This window comes from Nerophis lumbriciformis, linkage group LG15, assembly GCF_033978685.3.
Source record: "Nerophis lumbriciformis linkage group LG15, RoL_Nlum_v2.1, whole genome shotgun sequence".
Taxonomy (NCBI): domain Eukaryota; kingdom Metazoa; phylum Chordata; class Actinopteri; order Syngnathiformes; family Syngnathidae; genus Nerophis; species Nerophis lumbriciformis.
This window is the reverse complement of record NC_084562.2, coordinates 18,077,249-18,102,090: the sequence shown is the minus strand read 5'-3', so window position 1 is coordinate 18,102,090 and position 24,842 is coordinate 18,077,249. Positions and strand designations below refer to the sequence as shown.

Below are 24,842 nucleotides of genomic sequence, written 5' to 3'. Positions count from 1 at the left end.
CTACACACAATACTCCATAATGACTGTGAAAAGGTGTTATTTTTGCAACTTTATTAAAAATAAATAAATAAAATCATGTTTACATAAGTATTCACAGCTTTGCTCAGTACTTTGTCCTCAAAATTCTACATACAATACCTCATAATGACAATGTGGAAAGGTGTTATTTTTGCAACTTTATTACAAAAAAAAAAAAAAAAAAAAAATCACGTGTACATAAGTATTCACAGCTTTGCTCAGTACTTTATCCTCAAAATTCTACACACAATACCCCATAATGACAATGTGAAAAGGTGTTATTTTTGCAACTTTATAAAAAAAAAAAAAATCATGTGTACATAAGTATTCACAGCTTTGCCCAGTACTTTGTCCTCAAAATTCTACACACAATACCCCATAATGACAATGTGAAAAGGTGTTATTTTTGCAACTTAATAAAAATAAAAAAATCATGTGTACATGAGTATTCACAGCTTTGCCCAGTACTTTGTCCTCAAAATTCTACACACAATACTCCATAATGACTGTGAAAAGGTGTTATTTTTGCAACTTTATTAAAAATAAATAAATAAAATCATGTTTAGATAAGTATTCACAGCTTTGCTCAGTACTTTGTCCTCAAAATTCTACATACAATACCTCATAATGACAATGTGGAAAGGTGTTATTTTTGCAACTTTATTACAAAAAAAAAAAAAAAAAAAAAAAATCACGTGTACATAAGTATTCACAGCTTTGCTCAGTACTTTGTCCTCAAAATTCTACACACAATACCCCATAATGACAACGTGAAAAGGTGTTATTTTTGCAACTTTATTAGAAAAGTAAAAAAATTATGTGTACATAAATATTCACAGCTTTGCTCAGTACTTTGTCCTCAAAATTCTACACACAATACCCCACAATGACAATGTGAAAAGGTGGTATTTTTGCAACTTTATTAAACATAAAAAAATCATGTGTACATAAGTATTCACAGCTTTGCTCAGTACTTTGTCCTCCAAATTCTACACACAATACCCCGTAATGACAAAGTGAAAAGGTGTTATTTTTGCAACTTTATAAAAAAATAAAAATAATGTTTACATAAGTATTCACAGCGTAGCTCAGTGCTTTGTCCTCAAATTCTACACACAATACCCCATAATGACTGTGAAAAGGTGTTATTTTTGCAACTTTTTAAAAATAAAACCATGTGTACATGAGTATTCACAGCTTTGCTCAGTACTTTGTCCTCAACATTCTACACACAATACCCCATAATCACACTAAAAAGGTGTTATTTTTGCAAATAAAAAAAAATAAAAAAATCATGTGTACATAAGTATTCACAGCTTTGCTTAGTACTTTATCCTCAGAATTATACACACAATACCCCATCATTTTTGCAAATGTATAAAAATTAAAAAAACATGTGTACATAAGTATTCAGTACTTTGTCCTCAACATTCTACACACAATACCCCATAAAGACAATGTGAAAAGGTTATTTTTGCAACTTTATTAAAAAAATAAAAATAAAATCATGTGTACATAAGTATTCACAGCTTTGCTCAGTACTTTATCCTCAAAATTCTACACACAATACCCCATAATGACAATGTGAAAAGGTGATATTTTTTGCAACTTTATTAAAAATAAAAAAATCATGTGTACATACGTATTCACAGCTTTGCTCAGTACTTGGTCCTCAAAATTCTACACACAATACCCCATAAAAACAATGTGAAAAGGTGTTATTTTTGCAACTTTATTTAAAATAAAAAATCATGTGTACATAAGTATTCACAGCTTTGCTCAGTACTTTGTCCTCAAAATTATACACACAATACCCCGTAATGACAAAGTGAAAAGGTGTTTTTTTGCAACTTTATTAAAAAATAAATTAAAAAATAAATCATGTGTCCATAATGATTCACAGCTTTGCTCAGTACTTTGTCCTCAAAATTATACACACAATACCCCATCATGACAATGTGAAAAGGTGACAGTTTTGCAACTTTATTAAAACTAAAAAAATCATGTGTACATAAGTATTCACAGCTTTGCTCAGTACTTTGTCCTCAAAATTCTACACACAATACCCCATAATGATACTGTGAAAAGGTGTTATTTTTGCAACTTTATTCAAAATTTAAAAAAATTACGTGTACATAAGTATTCACAGCTTTGCTCAGTACTTTGTCTTCAAAATTCTACACACAATACTCCATAATGACAATGTGAAAAGGTGTTATTTTCGCAACTTTATTAAAAATAAATAAATAAAATCATGTGTACATAAGTATTCACAGCTTTGCTCAGTACTTTGTCCTCAAAATACTACACACAATACCCCATAATCACACTGAAAAGGTGTTATTTTTGCAAATTTAAAAAAATAAAAAAATCATGTGTACATAAGTATTCACAGCTTTGCTTAGTACTTTATCCTCAGAATTATACACACAATACCCCATCATTCTTGCAAATGTATAAAAATAAAAAAAACATGTGTACATAAGTATTCAGTACTTTGTCCTCAACATTCTACACACAATACCCCATAAAGACAATGTGAAAAGGTTATTTTTGCAACTTTATTAAAAAAATAAAAATAAAATCATGTGTACATAAGTATTCACAGCTTTGCTCAGTACTTTATCCTCAAAATTCTACACACAATACCCCATAATGACAATGTGAAAAGGTGATATTTTTTGCAACTTTATTAAAAATAAAAAAATCATGTGTACATAAGTATTCACAGCTTTGCTCAGTACTTGGTCCTCAAAATTCTACACACAATACCCCATAAAAACAATGTGAAAAGGTGTTATTTTTGCAACTTTATTTAAAATAAAAAATCATGTGTACATAAGTATTCACAGCTTTGCTCAGTACTTTGTCCTCAAAATTATACACACAATACCCCGTAATGACAAAGTGAAAAGGTGTTTTTTTGCAACTTTATTAAAAAATAAATTAAAAAATAAATCATGTGTCCATAATGATTCACAGCTTTGCTCAGTACTTTGTCCTCAAAATTCTACACACAATACCCCATAATGATACTGTGAAAAGGTGTTATTTTTGCAACTTTATTCAAAATTTAAAAAAATTACGTGTACATAAGTATTCACAGCTTTGCTCAGTACTTTGTCTTCAAAATTATACACACAATACTCCATAATGACAATGTGAAAAGGTGTTATTTTCGCAACTTTATTAAAAATAAATAAATAAAATCATGTGTACATAAGTATTCACAGCTTTTCTCAGTACTTTGTCCTCAAAATTCTACACACAATACCCCATAATGACAATGTGAAAAGGTGTTATTTTTGCAACTTTTTTAAAAATAAAAAAATAAAATCATGTGTACATAAGTGTTCTCAGCTTTGCTCAGTATTTTGTCCTCAAAATTCTACACACAATACCCCATAATGACAATGTGAAAAGGTGGTATTTTTGCAACTTTATTAGAAATAAAAAAATCATGTGTACATAAGTATTCACAGCTTTGCTTAGTACTTTATCCTCAAAATTCTACACACAATACCCCGTAATGACAATGTGAAAAGGTGGTATTTTTGCAACTTTATTACAAATAAAAAATAAAAAAAATCACGTGTACATAAGTATTCACAGCTTTGCTCAGTTCTTTATCCTCAAAATTATACACACAATACCCCATAAAGACAATGTGAAAAGGTGGTATTTTTGCAATTTTATTAAGAATAAAAAAAATCATGTGTACATAAGTATTCACAGCTTTGCTCAGTACTTAGTCCTCAAAATTCTACACACAATACACCGTGGCTGCAGTAGCAAAAACAAACAAAAAGGAACCAAGAAGACGCCAGGAAAGATGTACAAAAACTGTTTCTTTTTTGACAAAGATATATATACTGAATATACATATTTGTATATGTTGTGACGTAGCTCTGTTGTCGTGAAAATAGGCCGATACAGATATACGTCAAAATGCCAAATATCGACGCTGGTCTAAATGTTGGCAATTGGAGCCTTTTTCCATCCCATAATTTGGTCCAGCAGTTCTCCTCCAATCCCCAGGTCAAGTGTTGCATCATCAGGATGAAAGCATGAGGAGATATGATGCGTCTTATCGATGTAACCTTGTTGGCCTGCCAGGGAGTTTGGCTGAAGGATGAGCGGGAAAGAATTTCCTGGCAGGCTCTATTTTGAACACTACTTTGTTGTAATGCAATAATGTCATCAGCAGCCATCTTGATTCAATTACGGTGGACATGATCTACATTCCTGCCTGCTCACACGCTGAAGTCCCCGATTGTGACTTTTTGCTCACATAGCTTACGGTGGAAATTAATTATAATGCACCAGGCAAACATTTCATGCAAATAAAATCATGTTTTCATAAATATGTTGTGTCCCAAATCCTCCTCAGTGGAACCTGGTGTGCAGCAACTACTGGAAAATCCCCCTCCAGCACATTTGCTTCATGACAGGATGGATTCTGGGATACATCTTCATCGGCTCTTTGTGCGACTGGTAAATCATCATCGGGTGTTGTTGGCGTAGTCACGTGACTTCAGTCAATGCACCTGTGTGATTTTGCTGTCTTTCTCCCAGGTTAGGTCGGCGACGTAGTTTCCTCCTGTCCATCAGTCTGTCCAGCCTGTTTGGCGTGACCGTGTGCTTGTCCAACAGTGCCGTGGTCTTCCTGCTGCTACGTCTCTCTCAGGGCGCCATGCTAGCTGGGGTGTTTGTATCCTCCTACATTGCCAGTAAGTATCGTCTTATAACGCTTGTTATTGCTAGTACTATAGTTATTTGATACTTGTTTGTATTGACAATTGTCGTGTTGTGTGCGCTATGGTGTGCTTAGCTGTTGTGTAGCTGCCAGCTCCTAGTAGCCTACCAGGTTTACCTTTTGTAAGTGACTTGACTAAAACAAGTCATTTACAAAAGCTAAGGTAGTACTATAATTATTTGACACTTGTTTGTATTGACAATTGTGGTGTTTTGTGCGCTATAATGTGCTTAGCTGTTGTGTAGTTGCCAGCTCCTAGTAGCTTACAGCTTACCAGGTTTACCTTTTTGTAAGTGACTTGACTAAAAAAAGTCATTTACAAAAGCTGAGATAGTACTATAATTATTTGATACTTGTTTAGTAATGACAATTATCGTGTTTTGTGCGCTATGGTGTGCTTAGCTGTTGTGTAGCTGCCAGCTCCTAGTAGCTTACAGCTTACCAGGTTTACCTTTTTGTAAGTGACTTGACTAAAAAAGTCATTTACAAAAGCTGAGATAGTACTATAATTATTTGATACTTGTTTAGTAATGACAATTATCGTGTTTTGTGCGCTATGGTGTGCTTAGCTGTGCTTAGCTGTTGTGTAGCTGCCAGCTCCTAGTAGCTTACAGCTTACCAGGTTTACCTTTTTGTAAGTGACTTGACTAAAAAAAGTAATTTACAAAAGCTAAGGTAGTACTATAATTATTTGATACTTGTTTAGTAATGACAATTGTCGTGTTTTGTGCGCTATAGTGTGCTTAGCTGTTGTGTAGCTGCCAGCTCCTATACCCTACCAGGTTTACCTTTTTGTAAGTGACTTGACTAAAACAAGTCATTTACAAAAGCTAAGGTAGTACTATAGTTATTTGATACTTGTTTGTGCTGACAATTGTCGTGTTGTGTGCTCTATTGTATACATTGTATAATGTCACATATAACAAATGGCAACTTCCTATGAGGAGTTTTATTGTACATCATTGGTGTGTCTAGTGCACAGGTGTCAAACTCTATTCCAGATCTGGCCCTCCACGTCATTTTATATGGCCCGCAAAAGCTTGGAAATAATATCTGTCAATAAAATACCTTATATTTTCTTTCTTTACGTTCTTATTTTCTTCCTAAAGGTATTAGTTTTTTTTTTCTTTTCTAGTTTGACAGGGAAAAAAATAGTGTCCAATATTGCAACAAATATTATATTATCTAACTTGTATGGTCAAAATCCAAATAAATACTTAACTTATGGTTTCGAAGCAAGTTATCCATCAAATTGTACACTACACTGCAAAAACTGAAATCTAAGTAAGATTAAATATCTCAAATAAGGGTGATATTTGCTTATTTTCTGCCTGATAAGATAATTCTTCTCACTAAGCAGATTTTATGTTAGAGTGTTTTACTTGTTTTAAGGGTTTTGGTCCTAAATGATCTCCGTAAGATATTACATCTTGTTGCTGAGATTTTATGCCCTATATTGAGTAAAACATGCTTGAAACTAGAATATCAACTGTTGCAAAGCTGTGCCATCAACACTCACAAGTATAAAACTACTTTTTTAAAGTAATAATTTCTTACTTCAAGCATGAAAAAAATAATCATGATGCCGAGCGCATATCATTATGTCAAGATAATGGCACTAGCATTTACTTATTTAAGAATATTTTTCAACATATTGAGCAAAAAGGTCTCTTTTTTTTTTTCTACCAAGAAAAGTGCACTTGTTATTAGTGATAATATACTTATTTTAAGGTATTTTTGGGTTCATTGAGGTTAGCTAATTTTACTTGTTCTGGAAAGTCTTGACAAGCCGAAATTTCTTGTTCTATTGGCAGATAATTTTGCTTAGTTCAAATAAAATACCCCTCATTTTTGTATTTTTTTTCTTGTTTTTGAACGCTGACTTTTTGCAGTCTATAAAAATGACCAATAGATATAAGGAGTTTTTTTTTTTTTTTTTTTTTACAGCATATTACTGTAAGTAAAAAAACCGACCAATGTTTGTTTTTCTACAGTAAAATTTTGTTGACTGAGCTGTCTGTTTTTTTTAAATCTACAGTTAATGATTTTATGGTACCACATTTTATTTTGGTAAAAAAACTGGCATCTGAGTTGCCAAAATAAAATTAAACAGCGGCACTGTATTTCTATTTACAGTAATATGTTGTTAAAATAATAATGTGGCGAAGTTGGTAGAGTGGCCGTGCCAGCAATCGGAGGGTTGCTGGTTACTGGGGTTCAATCCCCACCTTCTCCCATCCTAGTCACGTCCGTTGTGTCCTTGGGCAAGACACTTCACCCCTTGCTCCTGATGGCTGCTGGTTAGTGCCTTGCATGGCAGCTCCCGCCATCAGTGTGTGAATGTGTGTGTGAATGGGTGAATGTGGAAATAGTGTCAAAGCGCTTTGAGTACCTTGAAGGTAGAAAAGCGCTATACAAGAATAACCCATTTATCATTTAATTATAATAACACCATATATTTTACAGTAAAAGTCTGTCAACTAAGCTGCCAGTTTTTTTCTGTAAAAAAACAGTGGTCAAATCCACAGATTTTTTTTAACTCTTTACGTCAATTTTAAAAAAAATATTTAAATTAATAGGCAAATTCATTTATTGGCCATGGATGAAGTGCTGGCTGTCCAGAGTCGGGACCCGGGGTGGACCGCTCGCCTGTGCATCGGTTGGGGACATCTCTGCGCTGCTAATCCCGTCCCCGCTTGGGATGGTCTCCTGCTGACCCCACTATGGACTGGACTCTCATTATTATGTTAGATCCACTATGGACTGGACTCTCACTATTATGTTGGATCCACTATGGATTGGACTCTCACTATTATGTTGGATCCACTATGGACTGGACTCTCACTATTATGTTAGATCCACTATGGACTGGACTCTCACTATTATGTTAGATCCACTATGGACTGGACTCTCACTATTATGTTGGATCCACTATGGACTGGACTCTCACTATTATGTTAGATCCACTATGGACTGGACTCTCACTATTATGTTAGATCCACTATGGACTGGACTCTCACTATTATGTTAGATCCACTATGGACTGGACTCTCACTATTATGTTAGATCCACTATGGACTGGACTTTCACAATATTATACTAGACTTCCTCGACGTCCATTGCATCTGGTCTCCCCTAGAGGGGTGCAGCCTTTTGAGACACTTGTGATTTAGGGCTATATAAATAAACTTTGATTGATTGATTGATTGATATACTATTACAAGCGGCCCTCTATTGGCAGCCATGACTGCGGTGTGGCCCTCGATGAAAACAAGTTTGACACCCTGGTCTAGTGGGACAGGTCAAAGTTAAGTCGGAGAAAATGCTGGCCTTTATAAATGATTCAATCTTTCTCTCCGGCCCGGATGAAATGGTCCCTAGTGTGAGAATGTTGTCAATCAGCATTGGCCCTGGGATGAGGTGGTGACTTGTCCAGTACCCCGCCTTCCACTTGAATGCAGCTGGGATAGGCTCCAGCATCCCCTGTGATCCCAACAGGGACAAGCGGTAGAAATGGATGGATGAGTTATGTTGTGTGGCCAACTCTATAGCCATATTGTTTCTGTTTTGCTGATATCAGTTACCAGTATCGGATCAGGACACCCCTATGTGCACTTTATACTACATGTAGATACATGTACCCTCCTGACCAACACATGATATCAATCAATGTTTTCTTGCTGACTGTGGTCCGTCAACAAGTTCCTCCCGTGTCACGTCAGGCTGATCCTTCACATTTCTCAGAAATATCGCATGGATCTGCAGATAGTTTTCTTGTACTTGATCCCTTTAAGAATGAGCACGCCAGCAGTGGTCTGCATATTTTTGACGCGAGCAAACTCACCCAGTCATCAGGGGATGAAATTGTTATTTCCCGCACTGTATTTAGACCGCAGCCGTAACAGCATGTCACATGTCATGTGATCCCAGCAGCTGTGTCGCATGCGTGTGTTCACTGTGCACTCCTAAGAAAACAAGTTCACACCACACAGTTTATGCTACTTGTAGTATACAAAACCAGTGAAGTTGGCACGTTGTGTAAATGGTAAATAAAAACAGAATACAATGATTTGCAAATCCTTTTCAACTTATATTCAATCGAATAGACTGCTAAGACAAGATACTTAATATTACGGACCTTCGATCCCTCAGGCGGTACTGCATCACAAAGCGACATCGGTGTGTAAAGGATATCACCACGTGAGCTCAGGAACACTTCAGAAAACCACTGTCGGTAACTACAGTTTGTCGCTACATCTGTAAGTACAGGTTAAAACTCTACTATGCAAAGCCAAAGCCATTTATCAACAACACCCAGAAACGCCGCCAGCTTCGCTGGGCCCTAGCTCATCTAAGATGTGTTTTTTGGCGAAACCTTAGTGGTCACAAGAATTCATTAAGTTAAGCTCATGACGCATGTTGAATGATGCGGACACGTTTGTTACTGGATACTTTCTAATATGCTTCTGCCTTGGAGGCTTTGTATGTGTAAGTAATATGCAACTATATATATTTGATACTTGTTTATATTGACAAAATATTGTTCAATTAGCGACACTTATGTCTAGCTTGTGTGCTATTGTGTGCTCAGCTGTTGTGTAGCTGCTACCTCCTGGTAGCCTATAGCTTAGCATGTTTACCTTTTTTCTAAATGACTTGACTAAAGTAGAAGACCAATTTTTGTGTTTATTGGAGGACATTTAGATGTTGACTGGCAATTAGCTGCACGACCGATACTGTACTAGATTTTTTTTTGCTGATATCGAACTGATATCAATATCGGATCGGGTCATCCCTGGTGCTTAGCCAGTAGAGTGTTTGTCCTAGCAGTAGTACATGAGTTACACATATTTTCCAGTATACACCCACTACTGTTTTGACACAAGGTCAGGCCTCGATTAAGTGCAGACTTTTTTTTTGGGTTGGCCTCGCACACACACACACACACACACACACACACACACACACACACACACACACACACACACACACACACACACACACACACACACACACACACACACACACTTGTCTATAGTGCTGTTCTGCGGATGCAGATTCTCCACCGAGATGTCAGAACAATGGCATGGACAAAGTAAAGCCAGCCAGTAAGCAGGAAGGCAGCTCCTCGTTCTCTTTGTCCTCGTCCCCGCACTGGGAAGTGGACGTGGAACAAGAATCTGGTCACTAGGAAAAAGAGGTCTAAGGTTGCGTGTTGCATAAACCAGTCATGGAGTTCTTGATCAGTGTACTTGTTAATACTTTATACTGTCGATTCCCATCATCCATGAGTGAGATCTGGTGATACTGATCACATGTATCAACTGTACAGTTTTCTATGTATTCAAGGTGAGTGTTATTGACAGTTTAACGATATCAACACAATATTTGAACTAGTTTGTTATTCTCTTTTATTACATACAATTGTTTGAGCAAAACAAAGCAAAAATGACTACACTGCAAAAACTGAAATCTAAGTAGGATTAAATATCTCAAATATTTGCTTATTTTCTGTCTGATAAGATAATTCTTCTCTCTAAGCAGATTTTATGTTAGAGTGTTTTACTTGTTTTAAGTGTTTTGGTCCTAAATGATCTCTGTAAGATATTACAGCTTGTTGCTGAGATTTGATGACCTATATTGAGTAAAACATGCTTGAAACTAGAATATCAAGTGTTGCAAAGCTGCGTCATCAACACTCACAAGTATAAAACTGCTTTTTCAAAGTAAGAATTTCTTATTTCAAACATGAAATAAAAAATCATGACTTTGACACAATTGTGTCTCATAATTAAAACAGATTACAGCTTAATGGACTTTGCTGTTTTATTTTTAATTAAACAATAGAACACACATACTCATATAGTAGTACAGTTGGCACAGTACAGTAAACTGACAGTTAATATTTAAACATTTAACATGTGACATTTCAAACAATTTTGAACAGAAATAGTTCATGCACATTCAGATAAATTCTTCAAAATTACAATTAAAAAAAATGTGGTCGGGGGCCGGGCTGTAAATATATATATATATATATATATATATATATATATATATATATATATATATATATATATATATATATATATATATATATATATATGTATATATATATATATATGTATATATGTATATATATATATATATGTATATATGTATATATATATGTATATATGTATATATGTATATATATATATATATATATATGTATATATATATATGTATATATATATATATATATATATATATATATATATATATTCCTTGCGCACTAATTGACTGAAAGAGTACGCACTTGGCGCGATGATGTCATGTTATCGATGAGAAAATGCAAGAAATGTAATGCCGAGCGCATATCATTATGTCAAAATAACGGCACTAGCATTTACTTAATTTAAGAATATTTTTCAACATATTGAGCAAAAAGGTCTAATATTAGTTTTTTTCTATCAAGAAAAGTGCACTTATTATTAGTAATAATATACTTATTTTAAGGGTTTGGGTTCATTGAGGTTAGCTAATTTTACTTGTTTTGGAAAATCTTGACAAGCCAAATGTTCTTGTTCTATTGGCAGATAATTTTGCTTAGTTTAAATAAAATACCCCTCATTTTTTTTTCTTGTTTTTGAAAACTGACTTTTTGCAGTGTACTACTCATTTAAGTTTGTAAGCTTTAAAAAAAAATAATTGGAAAAAAAAAATCTATATAATCACTCTAGTATCGATCATTAACTGATACTACCCTTGGTATCGTCAACACAGATTTATGGATGGATCCTCCCTCCTCTTACATGTCGTGTACGGACTGTGACAACTCTAACACACCAACATTTGTTGTATTATCCTCTCATTTATCTACTTATTTATTTCCTGTTAATATCTGTTTACTTTCTGCTGTAACTTCTTAAACTATAGCTAGCTTAGCTATTAGTATGCCTGTTCTTGTTGTGTAACATGTTTAGCGCGATCATCCAGTGATAATGTTGTTTGATGATGATACCAAGAAAGGCAGTTTATTTTCCGTAATGGAGGTGATTATTATTAACTTGGAGGAGCGGCTTCACACTGTGTATAGATACACAAAATTAGCTAGCTTGACTAAAAATAGTGTCAGCAGGAGGGGATTGAAGTTGGCTACTGGCATTAAAACACAATAATCAGCAACACTTTAGGATAGGATAGGTCTTTATTGTCATTGCACAAGTACAACGAAACTATGTTTTCAGCACAAACCCGTTCAAGATTAGACAAACAAACAGTGTACAGGGTTACAGAACAGGAACGCTGATGGGTCGTCACGAGGCGCCCCGTAAAAGGTGGGAAAAAGGTAAAACGTTGGGGAAGAAGATGAGCAAAAAAATACAATCGAGACTGGGCTCCTAAGGGGGCCTAGTCTGGAGTGGGAATAAACCTCCATGCCATGCACACATAAACATGTTACAATTAATCACGACAACTCGCAACGGGGGGGGGGGGGGGGGGAGTTGGAGCCCTGGAGGTCAACTGCTGCTATGAAGCGCTGCCAGCCATCCATCACCCCGAAGGGGAATCAAGCGGTGGTGAAGGCGTGGGGTGGGGGAGGGTGTGTGTGTGTGTATATGTCCATTGTCTTAGGTGTGTTGATGTAGTGTGCATGTTCATAGGCCTGGGGCCGTTCTGCATGCAAGCAAACGTTTGACTGTGGGGGCAGTATAGCTCGGTTGGTAGAGTGGCCGTGCCAGCAACTTGCGGGTTGCAGGTTCAATCCCCGCTTCCGCCATCCTAGTCACTGCCGTTGTGTCCTTGGGCAAGACACTTTACCCACCTGCTCCCAGTGCCACCCACACTGGTTTAAATGTAACTTAGATATTGGGTTTCAGTATGTAAAAGCGCTTTGAGTCAATAGAGAAAAGCGCTATATAAATATAATTCACTTCACTTCACTCCAGGTGTCGTTGAGGAGGGAGGGAGGTGAAAAGCGTCCTTTATTGAGGTGTCCTCGGGGATGTTTTCAGAACAGCCTGCTCCTGTTGTTGGAGCGTCAAGGCCATTCGAGGGAGTCAAATTGTAGATTAGGATTTTAGTTTTTTCCGCGAGCAGACATTACAATGGCTTTATCCCACAAATCGTCCGATACTGATCTGTTTGTAAATGGCACATGAATTTGTATTTACATTGTTCATATCATTATTTTTTTCATATATATTTTAGGAATGTTTTCTACTAATTAATTTCTATGCAACAGCTGTCAATGCAATCTATCAGCTTCATGTCTGATTTCTGCATGTAATATTTTGGGACTATTTTGCCCACTATGGGGTCTGCTTGGTTGTTCCTGCAGGGTTGGAACTCTGCGACCCTCCTCGTCGCCTCATGGTCGCCATGGTCAGCGGCTTCTTCGGCGTCTTCTCAGAGCTGCTGTTGCCAGGCGTGGCAGTTCTGTGCCGCGATTGGCCGGTTCTCCAGGCTGTTACCACGTTACCTCTGCTCCTGCTCATCTCCTATTGGTGGTGAGTCACGTTTTTGTTTTATTTTATTCCACAGAAATTGACGTCCTTAAAACCTCACGGAAGCTTTTGTTGGTGACATGTTGTGAAATTGCCACCGTCCTGTTCAGCTGTGCGTCCGCGTTTCCCGAGTCCCCTCGTTGGCTGCTGGCCACGGCCCAGATTCCTCGAGCCAAGAGGAGCCTCCAGGAATTCTCCACCAGGAACGGGGTGTGTTTGCCGGATGAACTGTTCCCTGGTGAATCTCTGCTGTCAGGTACTGTGTGTACTCCCACTCACAACAACACTGCTGTGCACAAAAACAACTCTTATTATGATGTCATGCAGTGTAACTACATGGACAGCAGGGGAGTTTAAAGTGCGGCAAGTGGGCCATTTGAGGCCTGCAGCTACATTTTGAAAATACTATTACAAAAAAAATGGAATAAAAGAGCAGGTGAAATGTGAGAAAATGATACCATATTGGCACTAATAACACAAATCTGCCATGCAGGTAGTTTTTACTTTAAGTTGATCTAGAGCAGGCGTGTCCTAATTAGGGTTGTACCATGTACCGGTATTAGTATAGTACCGCGATACTAATGAATCATATTCGGTACGATACCGCCTCTAAAAAGTACCGGTCCAACCCATCCCACCGCCCCAACGCCGTTGTCACGTCGTGACATTGCTGGTTTACGAGCAGAGGAGCATGTTCGGCAGCGCACAATCACTGAGTACTTACAAGCAAACACAGTGTGTAGACAGAAAAGGGAGAACGGACGCATTTTGCCTTAAAAACTAACGATAAAGGTGAAGCTATATGCATATTACTTACTTACATACAAAGTCTCCAAGACAAGTGTGTTGGAAAGTATCCAGTAACAAGCGTGTCCGCATCATTGAACGTACTGCGTCACTCCAAAATAACAAAAGTATATACCGTATTTTTCGGAGTACAAGTCGCACCGGCCGAAAATGCATAATAAAGAAGGAAAAAAAACATATATAAGTCGCATTTTTGGGGGAAATTTATTTGATAAAAGCCAACACCAAGAATAGACATTTGAAAGGCAATTTAAAATAAATAAAGAATAGTGAACAACAGGCTGAATAAGTGTACGTTATATGAGGCATAAATAACGTGCCTGGTATGTTAACGTAACATATTATGGTAAGAGTCATTCAAATAACTATAACATATAGAACATGCTATACGTTTACCAAACAATCTGTCACTCCTAATTCCTAAATCCCATGAAATCTTATACGTCTAGTCTCTTACGTGAATGAGCTAAATAATATTTTTTGATATTTTACGATAATGTGTTAATAATTTCACACATAAGTCGCTCCTGAGTATAAGTCGCACCCCCGGCCAAACTTTGAAAAAAACTGCGACTTATAGTCCAAAAAATACGATATATGCATATTACTTACTTACATACAAAGTCTCCAAGACAAGTGTGTTGGAAAGTATCCAGTAACAAGCGTGTCCGCATCATTGAACGTACTGCGTCACTCCAAAATAATAAAAGTATATATATGTTTTTTTAATGATGATACCAAATATCAGTCCGATATCAGCAAGAAAAACTAGTATCGGTTAATATCAGATTGCATCTAAAAGGTCCGATACAAGCAGTCCTGCAACGCATCAACAACGCCAGTTAACATCTAAATGTCCTCAAATAATCACACTTTAGTCATATACGAAAAGGTACATTGGGTAGAATAATAGGCTCTAAAGAGCTAGCAGCTACACAACAGCTAAGCACACCGTAGCACACAAGCTAGACATACGTAATAAGTGTCCTTAATTAAACAATATTGCAGTATAAAACGTGACATTTATATCAAATATTTATAGTTGTATATTACTTACACATAGTCTCCAAGGAAGAAGCGTATTAGAAAGTATCCAGTAACGAACGTGTCCGCATAATTCAACTTACTACGCCAGGAGATGAATTTAATATTATTGTGACCACTAGGTGTTGCCAAAAACAAATTACCACTTCACTTCAACTCAAAGGCTCCATAAGCCCATTCCAAATGGTTAATAATAAATAGGTTAGTGTTTGACCCATTTCACTTGATCAAACCTTTTCTCACATACAAAATGAGAAAAGTAAGCGTGATTTATGCCGATATCGTATCTAATTAACATCCGAATCGGCCAATACTCAAGGCTCAAATATCGGTATGGTATCGTAAGTGAAAAAGTGGAACAATAAACGTCCTTATCGCTTTAATTGCTTGCTTGGGATGCTAACAAGCTAAATGCATGTTTATGTTGTGCCTCACACACTTCTTAGACGTTTTAAATAGTAAAATAAACAAACTGGTGAATGTGGTTCCTGTCTTTTTATTGTCTCTGTGTAGAAGTCCAGTCCACTTTCAATGACGAGTACCGGCCAAGGTATTATTCCATCCTGGCCCTGCTTCAGACTCGTGTTATCTGGAAGAACTGCCTCATCCTCAGCTTCACTCTGTGAGTTGCTGCTCTCCTCCTTCAGTGATGAACCACACAGGAGTGTTCAACATGTCTTCCCTGCAGTTTGATAGGAACAGGCATCCAGTACTGCTTCACCAGGAACCTGCACATGTTTTCCACCAACTTCTACTTTAGCTACTTTGTCAGAGTCACCACAGGAGCCATGGCCTGCATCTTCATCTGCGTCACCGTCAATCATTTCGGTCGACGTGGAATGCTTCTTCTGTCCGCCATCATCACCGGACTGTCGTCGCTGCTGCTGCTGGCCCTCACTCAGTGTACGTACGCTGCGGCCGTCAACGTTTTTACATCTTCAAATGTTGGCCCACAGCCTTTTCACATGCATCATGCAGTCTCGTCCTGTCAACATTGCTGGACAAAAACATATGGAAATTCAATAAATATTTAATTAATTGCTTAAATGTGTCATTAAATAATTATAAATTAATTCAAATAAATCATGTTTTTAAATGTGTCATCAATTTGTTTTAAATAAATTTGAATTTAATTATTTAATCATTCAATTTCTGATTTCATGATTTAATTATTTATTGATTCAATTATTTCACAATTGAATTTATTTTTGATTAAATTAATTATTACATGACATAACCAGATATTTCACGATTTAAATAATTATTGATTTGATTATTTTATGATTTAATGATTTCCTGATTTAATTAATTATTTCATGATTAAATTATTTTATGATTTAATCAATTGATTTTACTTCATGAATTAATGATTTATTTAAGGGGTTTAAGACTTTTTCACAATTCATTGAATTATTTATTTCTTGATTTAATTATTTCATAATTTAATTATTTTACCATTTAATGAACTATTGATGTTATTATTTAACGAAGTAATTACTTATTTAATGATTTAATCCATTATTTCACGATTAAATGAAGTATTTATTTCATGATTTAACAAAATATTTGGATTTAATTATTTCCCAATTTAATTAATATTTGATTATATTATTTCATGAAGTAATTATTTATTTAAGGGTTTAGTTATTTTTCACGATTTAATGAATTATTTAATTGGTTATTTTAGGATTTAACTTCCATTTAATCTATTGATTATATTTCGTTATGTAATCATTTATTTCTTGATTTAATTGACACATTTAAGTAAAGAAATAAAAAATGATATATATATATTTATCATATGTATATCATATATATATGTATTTATCATATATATCATTTTTATATGTATGTATGTATGTATGTGTATATGTGTATATATATATATTTATTTTATTTATTTTTTTCCCCAATTTTGCCCTTGTCAGTGCGTCTTATATTAGTTATTGGAATATTTTCCTCAGAAGTGGAAGTGCTGAGTAACCAATTAGGACCCGCCTACTGACTTTGATGGCTGCGTTTGACGGATAAAATAAATTCATGACACTTAAATGTGTCACTAAATAAATAAAACATAAAATCTTGAAATAATTATTTAAATAATGCAATTAATAATGAAATGAATGACACACATTTATGTTTTAAATTCCAATTATGATTAATTAATGACACATTTGAGTAATTATTTAAATATGTATTTAATTTCCTCCCACTTGACCAGTCATTAAAAGCAGTTAATGACAGGTCAATATAATGTATGATCATGATGTCATCAATAAGGATGATGCAATGTGATGTCAGCATGTTGATGATGGAGTCTCATGTTTGTGTTGTCAGACCTGCAAGGAGGCTTGGTCTTGGTGCTGTCTATCTTGGGTCTACTCTTCTCCCAGGCCCTGGCCATGCTCAGTGTCTTCTTTGCCTGCGAGGTCATGCCCACTGTGGTGCGGTAAGTCTTCTCAAATGAGGTGGGAAAGAAACCACATGCAGGAAGTTAGTGGTTATCCGTACATTCATTTGTTTATTCATACAATCACCTTATTTCACAGTCTGTTTTATAAGAACACATTCACTTCACTGCAATGTGCCATCAGATGCACAGAACGTCTGCAACAACAGAAACATGATGATTCAGCATCTTTTTAGTGGCTGCAATAAACTCTTTTTGCACGGCACATCCTTTTAAATCGTGGCTTCAAATTCATATTTACTCTTGTAAATATATTAAGGATATGTTTTTATTGCAGCAACAGTAGAAAAAAAACATCTCACTGAGATAGGATGTTGCCAAATGTAATAGAATGGCGTAAAACACACACCGGGGTGTCCCGATTCGATGTTGATATCAGCAAAAAAACAAGTATCGGATGAAATCAGCATGCATCTAAACAGTCCGATACAAGCAACACTATCTGTGCAAAGATGGATCATCTAAATGTCCTCCAATAAACACACAATTTCATCTATTTTAGTCCATTCATTTACAAAAAGGTGAATATGGTAGGCTATAAGCTATTAAGAGCCAGCATCTACACAACAGCTAAGCACACAATAGCACACAAAACACGACAATTGTCAATACAAACAAGTATCAAATAACTATCTTAAGCAGCACATTTGTCACAATAAACAGGTGTCGATTAATTATAGTTGCATATTATTTACTTACATACAAAGTCTCCAAGACAAGTGTGTTGGAAAATATCCAGTAACAAGCGTGTCCGCATCATTGAACTTACGCGTCACTCCAAAATAATAAAAGTATGGATTTTTTTTTTCTATTTTAGTCAATTCATTTACAAAAAGATGAATATGGTAGGCTATAAGCTACTAAGAGCCGGCAGCTACACAACAGCTAAGCACACAATAGCACACGAGCTAGACATACGTGATAAGCATCTAAAGCAGCACATCGGTCATAATAAACAGGTATCGATTAATTATAGTTGCATATTATTTACTTACATACAAAGTCTCCAAGACAAGTGTGTTGGAAAATATCCAGTAACAAGCGTGTCATCATTGAACGTACTGCGTCACTCAAAAAATAATAAAAGTGTAGATTTTTTTTTTTTGTCTATTTTAGTCAATTCATTTACAAAAAGGTTAAACATGGTTGGCTACTAGGAGCCAGCAGCTACACAACAGCTAAGCTAGACATACGTGATAAGCATCTAAAGCAGCACATTTGTCGATACAAACCGGTATCGAAAAATTATAGTTGCATCTTACTTACTAACGACAAGTGTGTTGAACAGTATCCAGCAACAAGCGTGTTAGCATCATTGAACGTACTGCGTCACTCCAAAATAACAAGAGTATACTTTTTTTTTTATGATCATACCAAATATCAGTCCGATATCAGCAAGAAAAACTAGTATCGGATAATATCAGCTTTCATCTAAAAGGTCCGATACAAGCAGTCCGATACAAGCAGTCCTGCAACGCTAAATGTCCTCAAATAAACACACTTTAGTCATATACAAAAAGGTAAATTTGGTAGAATAATAGGCTATAAGGAGACAGCAGCTACACAACAGCTAAGCCCACAATAGCACACAAGCTAGACATACATAATCAGTGTCCTTATTTCACAGTGTAAAACCGCACATTTGTCAATATAAACAAGTATCGAATAATTATAGTTGCACATTACTTACACATACACAGTCTCCAGGGCAGAAGTGTGTTGGAAAGTATCCAGTAACAAGCGTGTCCGCATCATTGAACGTACTGCGTCACTCCAAAATAAAAGTATAGATATTTTTTTTTTAATGATGATACCAAATATCAGTCCGATATTATCAGCAAGAAAAACTAGTATCGGATAATATCAGCTTTCATCTAAAAGTTCCGATACACTAAATGTCCTCAAATAATTACACTTAAGTCATATACAAAAAGGTAAATTTGGTAGAATAATAGGCTATAAGGAGCCAGCAGCTACACAACAGCTAAGCACACAATAGCACACCAGCTAGACATACATAATCAGTGTCCTTATTTGTCAATACAAACAAGTATCGAATAATTATAGCTGCACATTACTTACACATACAAAGTCTCCAGGGCAGAAGCGTATTAGAAAAGGTAAAACATGCTAAGCTATAGGCTACCAGGATATAGCAGCTACACAACAGCTGAGCACACAAGCTAGACATAAGTGTCGCTAATTGAACAATATTTTGTCAATATAAACAAGTGTGAAATATATATAGTTGCATATTACTTACACATACTAAGCCTCCAGGGCAGAAGCGTATTAGAAAGTATCCAGTAACAAACGTGTCCGCATCATTTAACTTACAGCATCATGAGCTTCATTTATTGAATTATTGTGACAAATGACCACTTCAAAAACACAAATATGTCTTAGGGTACCAATTTTCCATACCATAATTCCACTCTACAAAAAAAAATACAAGTATGCATGATTCGTGCTGATATCGTATCGGAGTAACATCGGTATCAGCCAACACACAAGGCTCCAATATCGTATCGGAAGTGAAAGCCATCCATCCATCTTCTTCCGCGTATTCGTCCAAAAGCACCCCAAATAAAAATGCTTATTATAAAATGTGATGACTGAAACTATTTTATGGGATATTATGATCATTTTTTTCTGTCCTGTATTGAACCCCGGCCAGAGGGGGGTGTCTGGGCCTGGTGCTGGCGGCAGGCTGCGTGGGCATGGCCGCCTCCTCCCTGATGGAGCTGCAGAACAACGGCGGCTACTTCCTGCATCACGTGATCTTCGCCTCCTTCGCCGTGCTGTCGGTGCTGTGCATCATGCTGCTGCCCGAGAGCAAGCGCAAGCCCCTCCCAGACTCGCTGAAGGAGGGCGAGAGCCGGCGCCGGCCGCCGCTCTTCCCGTCTCAGCCCGACAGGGTCCACCTGCCGTTGCTATGCCAACGACCCCCGCTGTCGGAGTACAGCCCCGACAGCTACTCCCGCCTGGTCAGCGCCACCAGGAGGATGCTGGGTAAAGACATGTTGCCGTACAGGATCGCCGCGCCGACTCCTCGCCAAGCGCAGGAGAGCGAGCCGCTGAGGGAAGCATCTTAAGTGACATGAGACGCTCTTAAGAGGTTTGTGTTGCATGCAGGGCCGGCCCAGGGCATAAACACTCCCACAGCAGCCTGGCCTTGGCTTCTTGTTTCTGCCATTATAACATTTTATGTCATAAAAGTGCCAGAATATAATAAATCTATTTATGTTTAAATAGCGCATAACTGTGGTGCATTCAAGGACCCTTGATTCAGGTTCAAAACAGGTTTTAAAGACAGTAATAAAAAAAAATATATATATATACAGGTAAAAGCCAGTAAATTAGAATATTTTGAAAAACTTGATTTATTTCAGTAATTGCATTCAAAAGGTGTAACTTGTACATTATATTTATTCATTGCACACAGACTGATGCATTCAAATGTTTATTTCATTTAATTTTGATGATTTGAAGTGGCAACAAATGAAAATCCAAAATTCCGTGTGTCACAAAATTAGAATATTACTTAAGGCTAATACAAAAAAGGGATTTTTAGAAATGTTGGCCAACTGAAAAGTATGAAAATGAAAAATATGAGCATGTACAATACTCAATACTTGGTTGGAGCTCCTTTTGCCTCAATTACTGCGTTAATGCGGCGTGGCATGGAGTCGATGAGTTTCTGGCACTGCTCAGGTGTTATGAGAGCCCAGGTTGCTCTGATAGTGGCCTTCAACTCTTCTGCGTTTTTGGGTCTGGCATTCTGCATCTTCCTTTTCACAATACCCCACAGATTTTCTATGGGGCTAAGGTCAGGGGAGTTGGCGGGCCAATTTAGAACAGAAATACCATGGTCCGTAAACCAGGCACGGGTAGATTTTGCGCTGTGTGCAGGCGCCAAATCCTGTTGGAACTTGAAATCTCCATCTCCATAGAGCAGGTCAGCAGCAGGAAGCATGAAGTGCTCTAAAACTTGCTGGTAGACGGCTGCGTTGACCCTGGATCTCAGGAAACAGAGTGGACCGACACCAGCAGATGACATGGCACCCCAAACCATCACTGATGGTGGAAACTTTACACTAGACTTCAGGCAACGTGGATCCTGTGCCTCTCCTGTCTTCCTCCAGACTCTGGGACCTCGATTTCCAAAGGAAATGCAACATTTGCATGGTTGGGTGATGGTTTGGGGTGCCATGTCATCTGCTGGTGTCGGTCCACTCTGTTTCCTGAGATCCAGGGTCAACGCAGCCGTCTACCAGCAAGTTTTAGAGCACTTCATGCTTCCTGCTGCTGACCTGCTCTATGGAGATGGAGATTTCAAGTTCCAACAGGACTTGGTGCCTGCACACAGCGCAAAATCTACCCGTGCCTGGTTTACGGACCATGGTATTTCTGTTCTAAATTGGCCCGCCAACTCCCCTGACCTTAGCCCCATAGAAAATCTGTGAGGTATTGTGAAAAGGAAGATGCAGAATGCCAGACCCAAAAACGCAGAAGAGTTGAAGGCCACTATCAGAGCAACCTGGGCTCTCATAACACCTGAGCAGTGCCAGAAACTCATCGACTCCATGCCACGCCGCATTAACGCAGTAATTGAGGCAAAAGGAGCTCCAACCAAGTATTGAGTATTGTACATGCTCATATTTTTCATTTTCATACTTTTCAGTTGGCCAACATTTCTAAAAATCCCTTTTTTGTATTAGCCTTAAGTAATATTCTAATTTTGTGACACACGGAATTTTGGATTTTCATTTGTTGCCACTTCAAATCATCAAAATTAAATGAAATAAACATTTGAATGCATCAGTCTGTGTGCAATGAATAAATATAATGTACAAGTTACACCTTTTGAATGCAATTACTGAAATAAATCAAGTTTTTCAAAATATTCTAATTTACTGGCTTTTACCTGTATAATAATGTATTATGGTCATTATTATCTACCTTACATTGTGAAGTAAAGGGAAACTTAATAATCATATTTAAGTAAATAATGATTATTTAAAAAATTCAACATTCTGGCTACTTTATTAAATTTGTTTGGACTATTATGTAAAATAACAAAACAAAACAGAACTTTGTAATAAGAATTAAACACTAGATAAGTTAGGGAGATTTATAATATTTTAGGGAGACTTTTGCCCCCCCCAAAAAATGCCTAACCAATGATGTCACTACATTACAATGTACATGTACATGTATGTATTTATGTGTGTGTATATATGTATGTATATATATTTATATATGTGTGTATATAAACGTGTGTGTGTGTGTGTATATACATATATATGTATATATATATATATATATACATATACATATTTATGTATGTGTGTGTATATATACACACGAGCACACACACACATATATGTATATATATATATGTGTATGTATATATGTATGTATATATATATATATATATATTATAGATATTTTATATATATATATGTATGTATGTATATATGTATATAAATATATGTATATATATACATATATATGTTTTTGTACATATATATGTATATATATATATATGTGTATACGTATATATGTGTATATATATATATATATATATGTGTGTGTGTATATATATATATATATATATATATACATATATGTATGTATGTATGTGTATATGTATGTATGTGTATATGTTTAATTAAAAATAAATACATATATAGATAAAGCTTAGGGACGGCCCTGCTTATATTAAACACTTGACACCATTTCTGTGCCTGATATTTTGTTATGTATATAAAAAAAAAAAGTTTTTCTTTTCTATCGTGAGTTCATATTTGCTGTGGCAGTTTAGTGTGACGAGACACGCGCGCGAGTCAGCAGCAACGTTTATTTGTGCTAACCACGCAAGTGCTGCTGGTCATGGGAGCTGCAGCACTTTGTTCATTTATGGCAGGAACTCACACACTTTTCATCCAGTGTGACGTCATCAGTGTCTTTGTCATGGCACACACACACACTCGTGTGAACCAACAGCACTTTCATTAAGGCCAGCTAACAAGATGCTTCTGGGAAATGTGCCTGGTTTAAGTGGTTTGCTGTTGTTATATTTATAGAAACCACCAGAGGGCGCCAAAGATGCCATTTCGTGCAGTATTTTTTTGATCCCTAGTGGGGTTTTTTTTTTCATCCAATTTTTATTTCCACTTCTTTCAATGGTGCTATGTTTCAAATCTATCTGTCTTGTTGACAATATTAGCTCTCTTTTTTTAAGTACAGTGTAGTCTTCATACTGTAGTAAAATGTTTTATTTTCATGTTGTATAAGCTACTTTTGTCTGGCCTTTTCATCGTGTATTAAGAATGATATAAACCTTTTTTTTTTTAACAAGAAAAAAAAATGTAAATATGTTTTTGGTTGACGTTTTTCAGAAATAATTTCTACCTAGAGAAATGTGTATAAAATGTTGATTTAATGATGAAAATAGAAGCAAATGCGTGCGTGTGTGTTTATTAGTCAAATGTGTGTTTATTAGTCAAATGGTTGATCATTTATTTTATGCACTTTTTTAATGTATTCTTTTTTTTAGCCGAGTTAAATATTCAAGGTTGATAACTTTATAAACATGTCGTCTTTTTATTCCATTTAAGTAGTCAAATAGTTACTATATGGCTGATTAATTATTTTCTGCACTTCTTTAAAAAAATTATTTTTAGCCCAGTTTAGCAAAATTCCTCTCTTTTAAGTGGTACACACAGCAAACTTCCGTCTTACCAGTAGAGGGAAGCAATACGTGTGTATTACAGTGAAAGTTACTTACGCGTATTCCACCCTCGCTGAGCCGACACACCTTATTGCGGCCAACAAACTTTGTTATGCCCATTTGATTGTAGACTCTTACTGACACCTTGTGGCGATATGAAAATACTACACTTCATTAGTTTGGGCACTTCCGAGTTGACGATGTCAGTTCAGTTCGTGAGACAATGAGAAGTAGACAAGTTGTGTTAGCTCTTACAAGCCTTGGAAAAGATAAGTCTGTAAGTAAACTGTTTAACTTGTTTATATAAATCAATATTAAGGTGGAAAGTGGTTCAATTTGATAGTAAGATGTTTATTGAAAAATGATTTTTGTGCACTGTTTTAATGGATGTTTTGAGGACTTAAAATGGCTGCCAGTCGTGTATTTCCACCATCGAAATAGTTTCAACACTCAGAAGTATTTGTTTGATGATAGTACTGTACATTTGTGTAAAGCTAATATCATACTTGCCAACCTTGAGAC

At 36.2% G+C, this 24,842-nt stretch overlaps 1 protein-coding gene across 1 annotated transcript in view; it reads left to right on the top strand.

Moving 5' to 3' along the window:
* Window positions 1–20,915, top strand: part of slc22a31 (solute carrier family 22 member 31) — a 30,996-nt gene extending 10,081 nt beyond the window's left edge. Inside the window, exons 2-9 of the mRNA XM_061974784.1 lie at window positions 4,409–4,512; window positions 4,594–4,748; window positions 13,098–13,266; window positions 13,374–13,519; window positions 15,628–15,736; window positions 15,803–16,017; window positions 17,452–17,563; window positions 20,262–20,915. Coding sequence (XP_061830768.1) covers window positions 4,409–4,512; window positions 4,594–4,748; window positions 13,098–13,266; window positions 13,374–13,519; window positions 15,628–15,736; window positions 15,803–16,017; window positions 17,452–17,563; window positions 20,262–20,679 — 1,428 coding nt within the window. The 3' untranslated portion in view covers window positions 20,680–20,915. The remainder of the gene's footprint in view (window positions 1–4,408; window positions 4,513–4,593; window positions 4,749–13,097; window positions 13,267–13,373; window positions 13,520–15,627; window positions 15,737–15,802; window positions 16,018–17,451; window positions 17,564–20,261) is intronic.
* The last annotated feature ends 3,927 nt before the right edge of the window (window positions 20,916–24,842 follow it).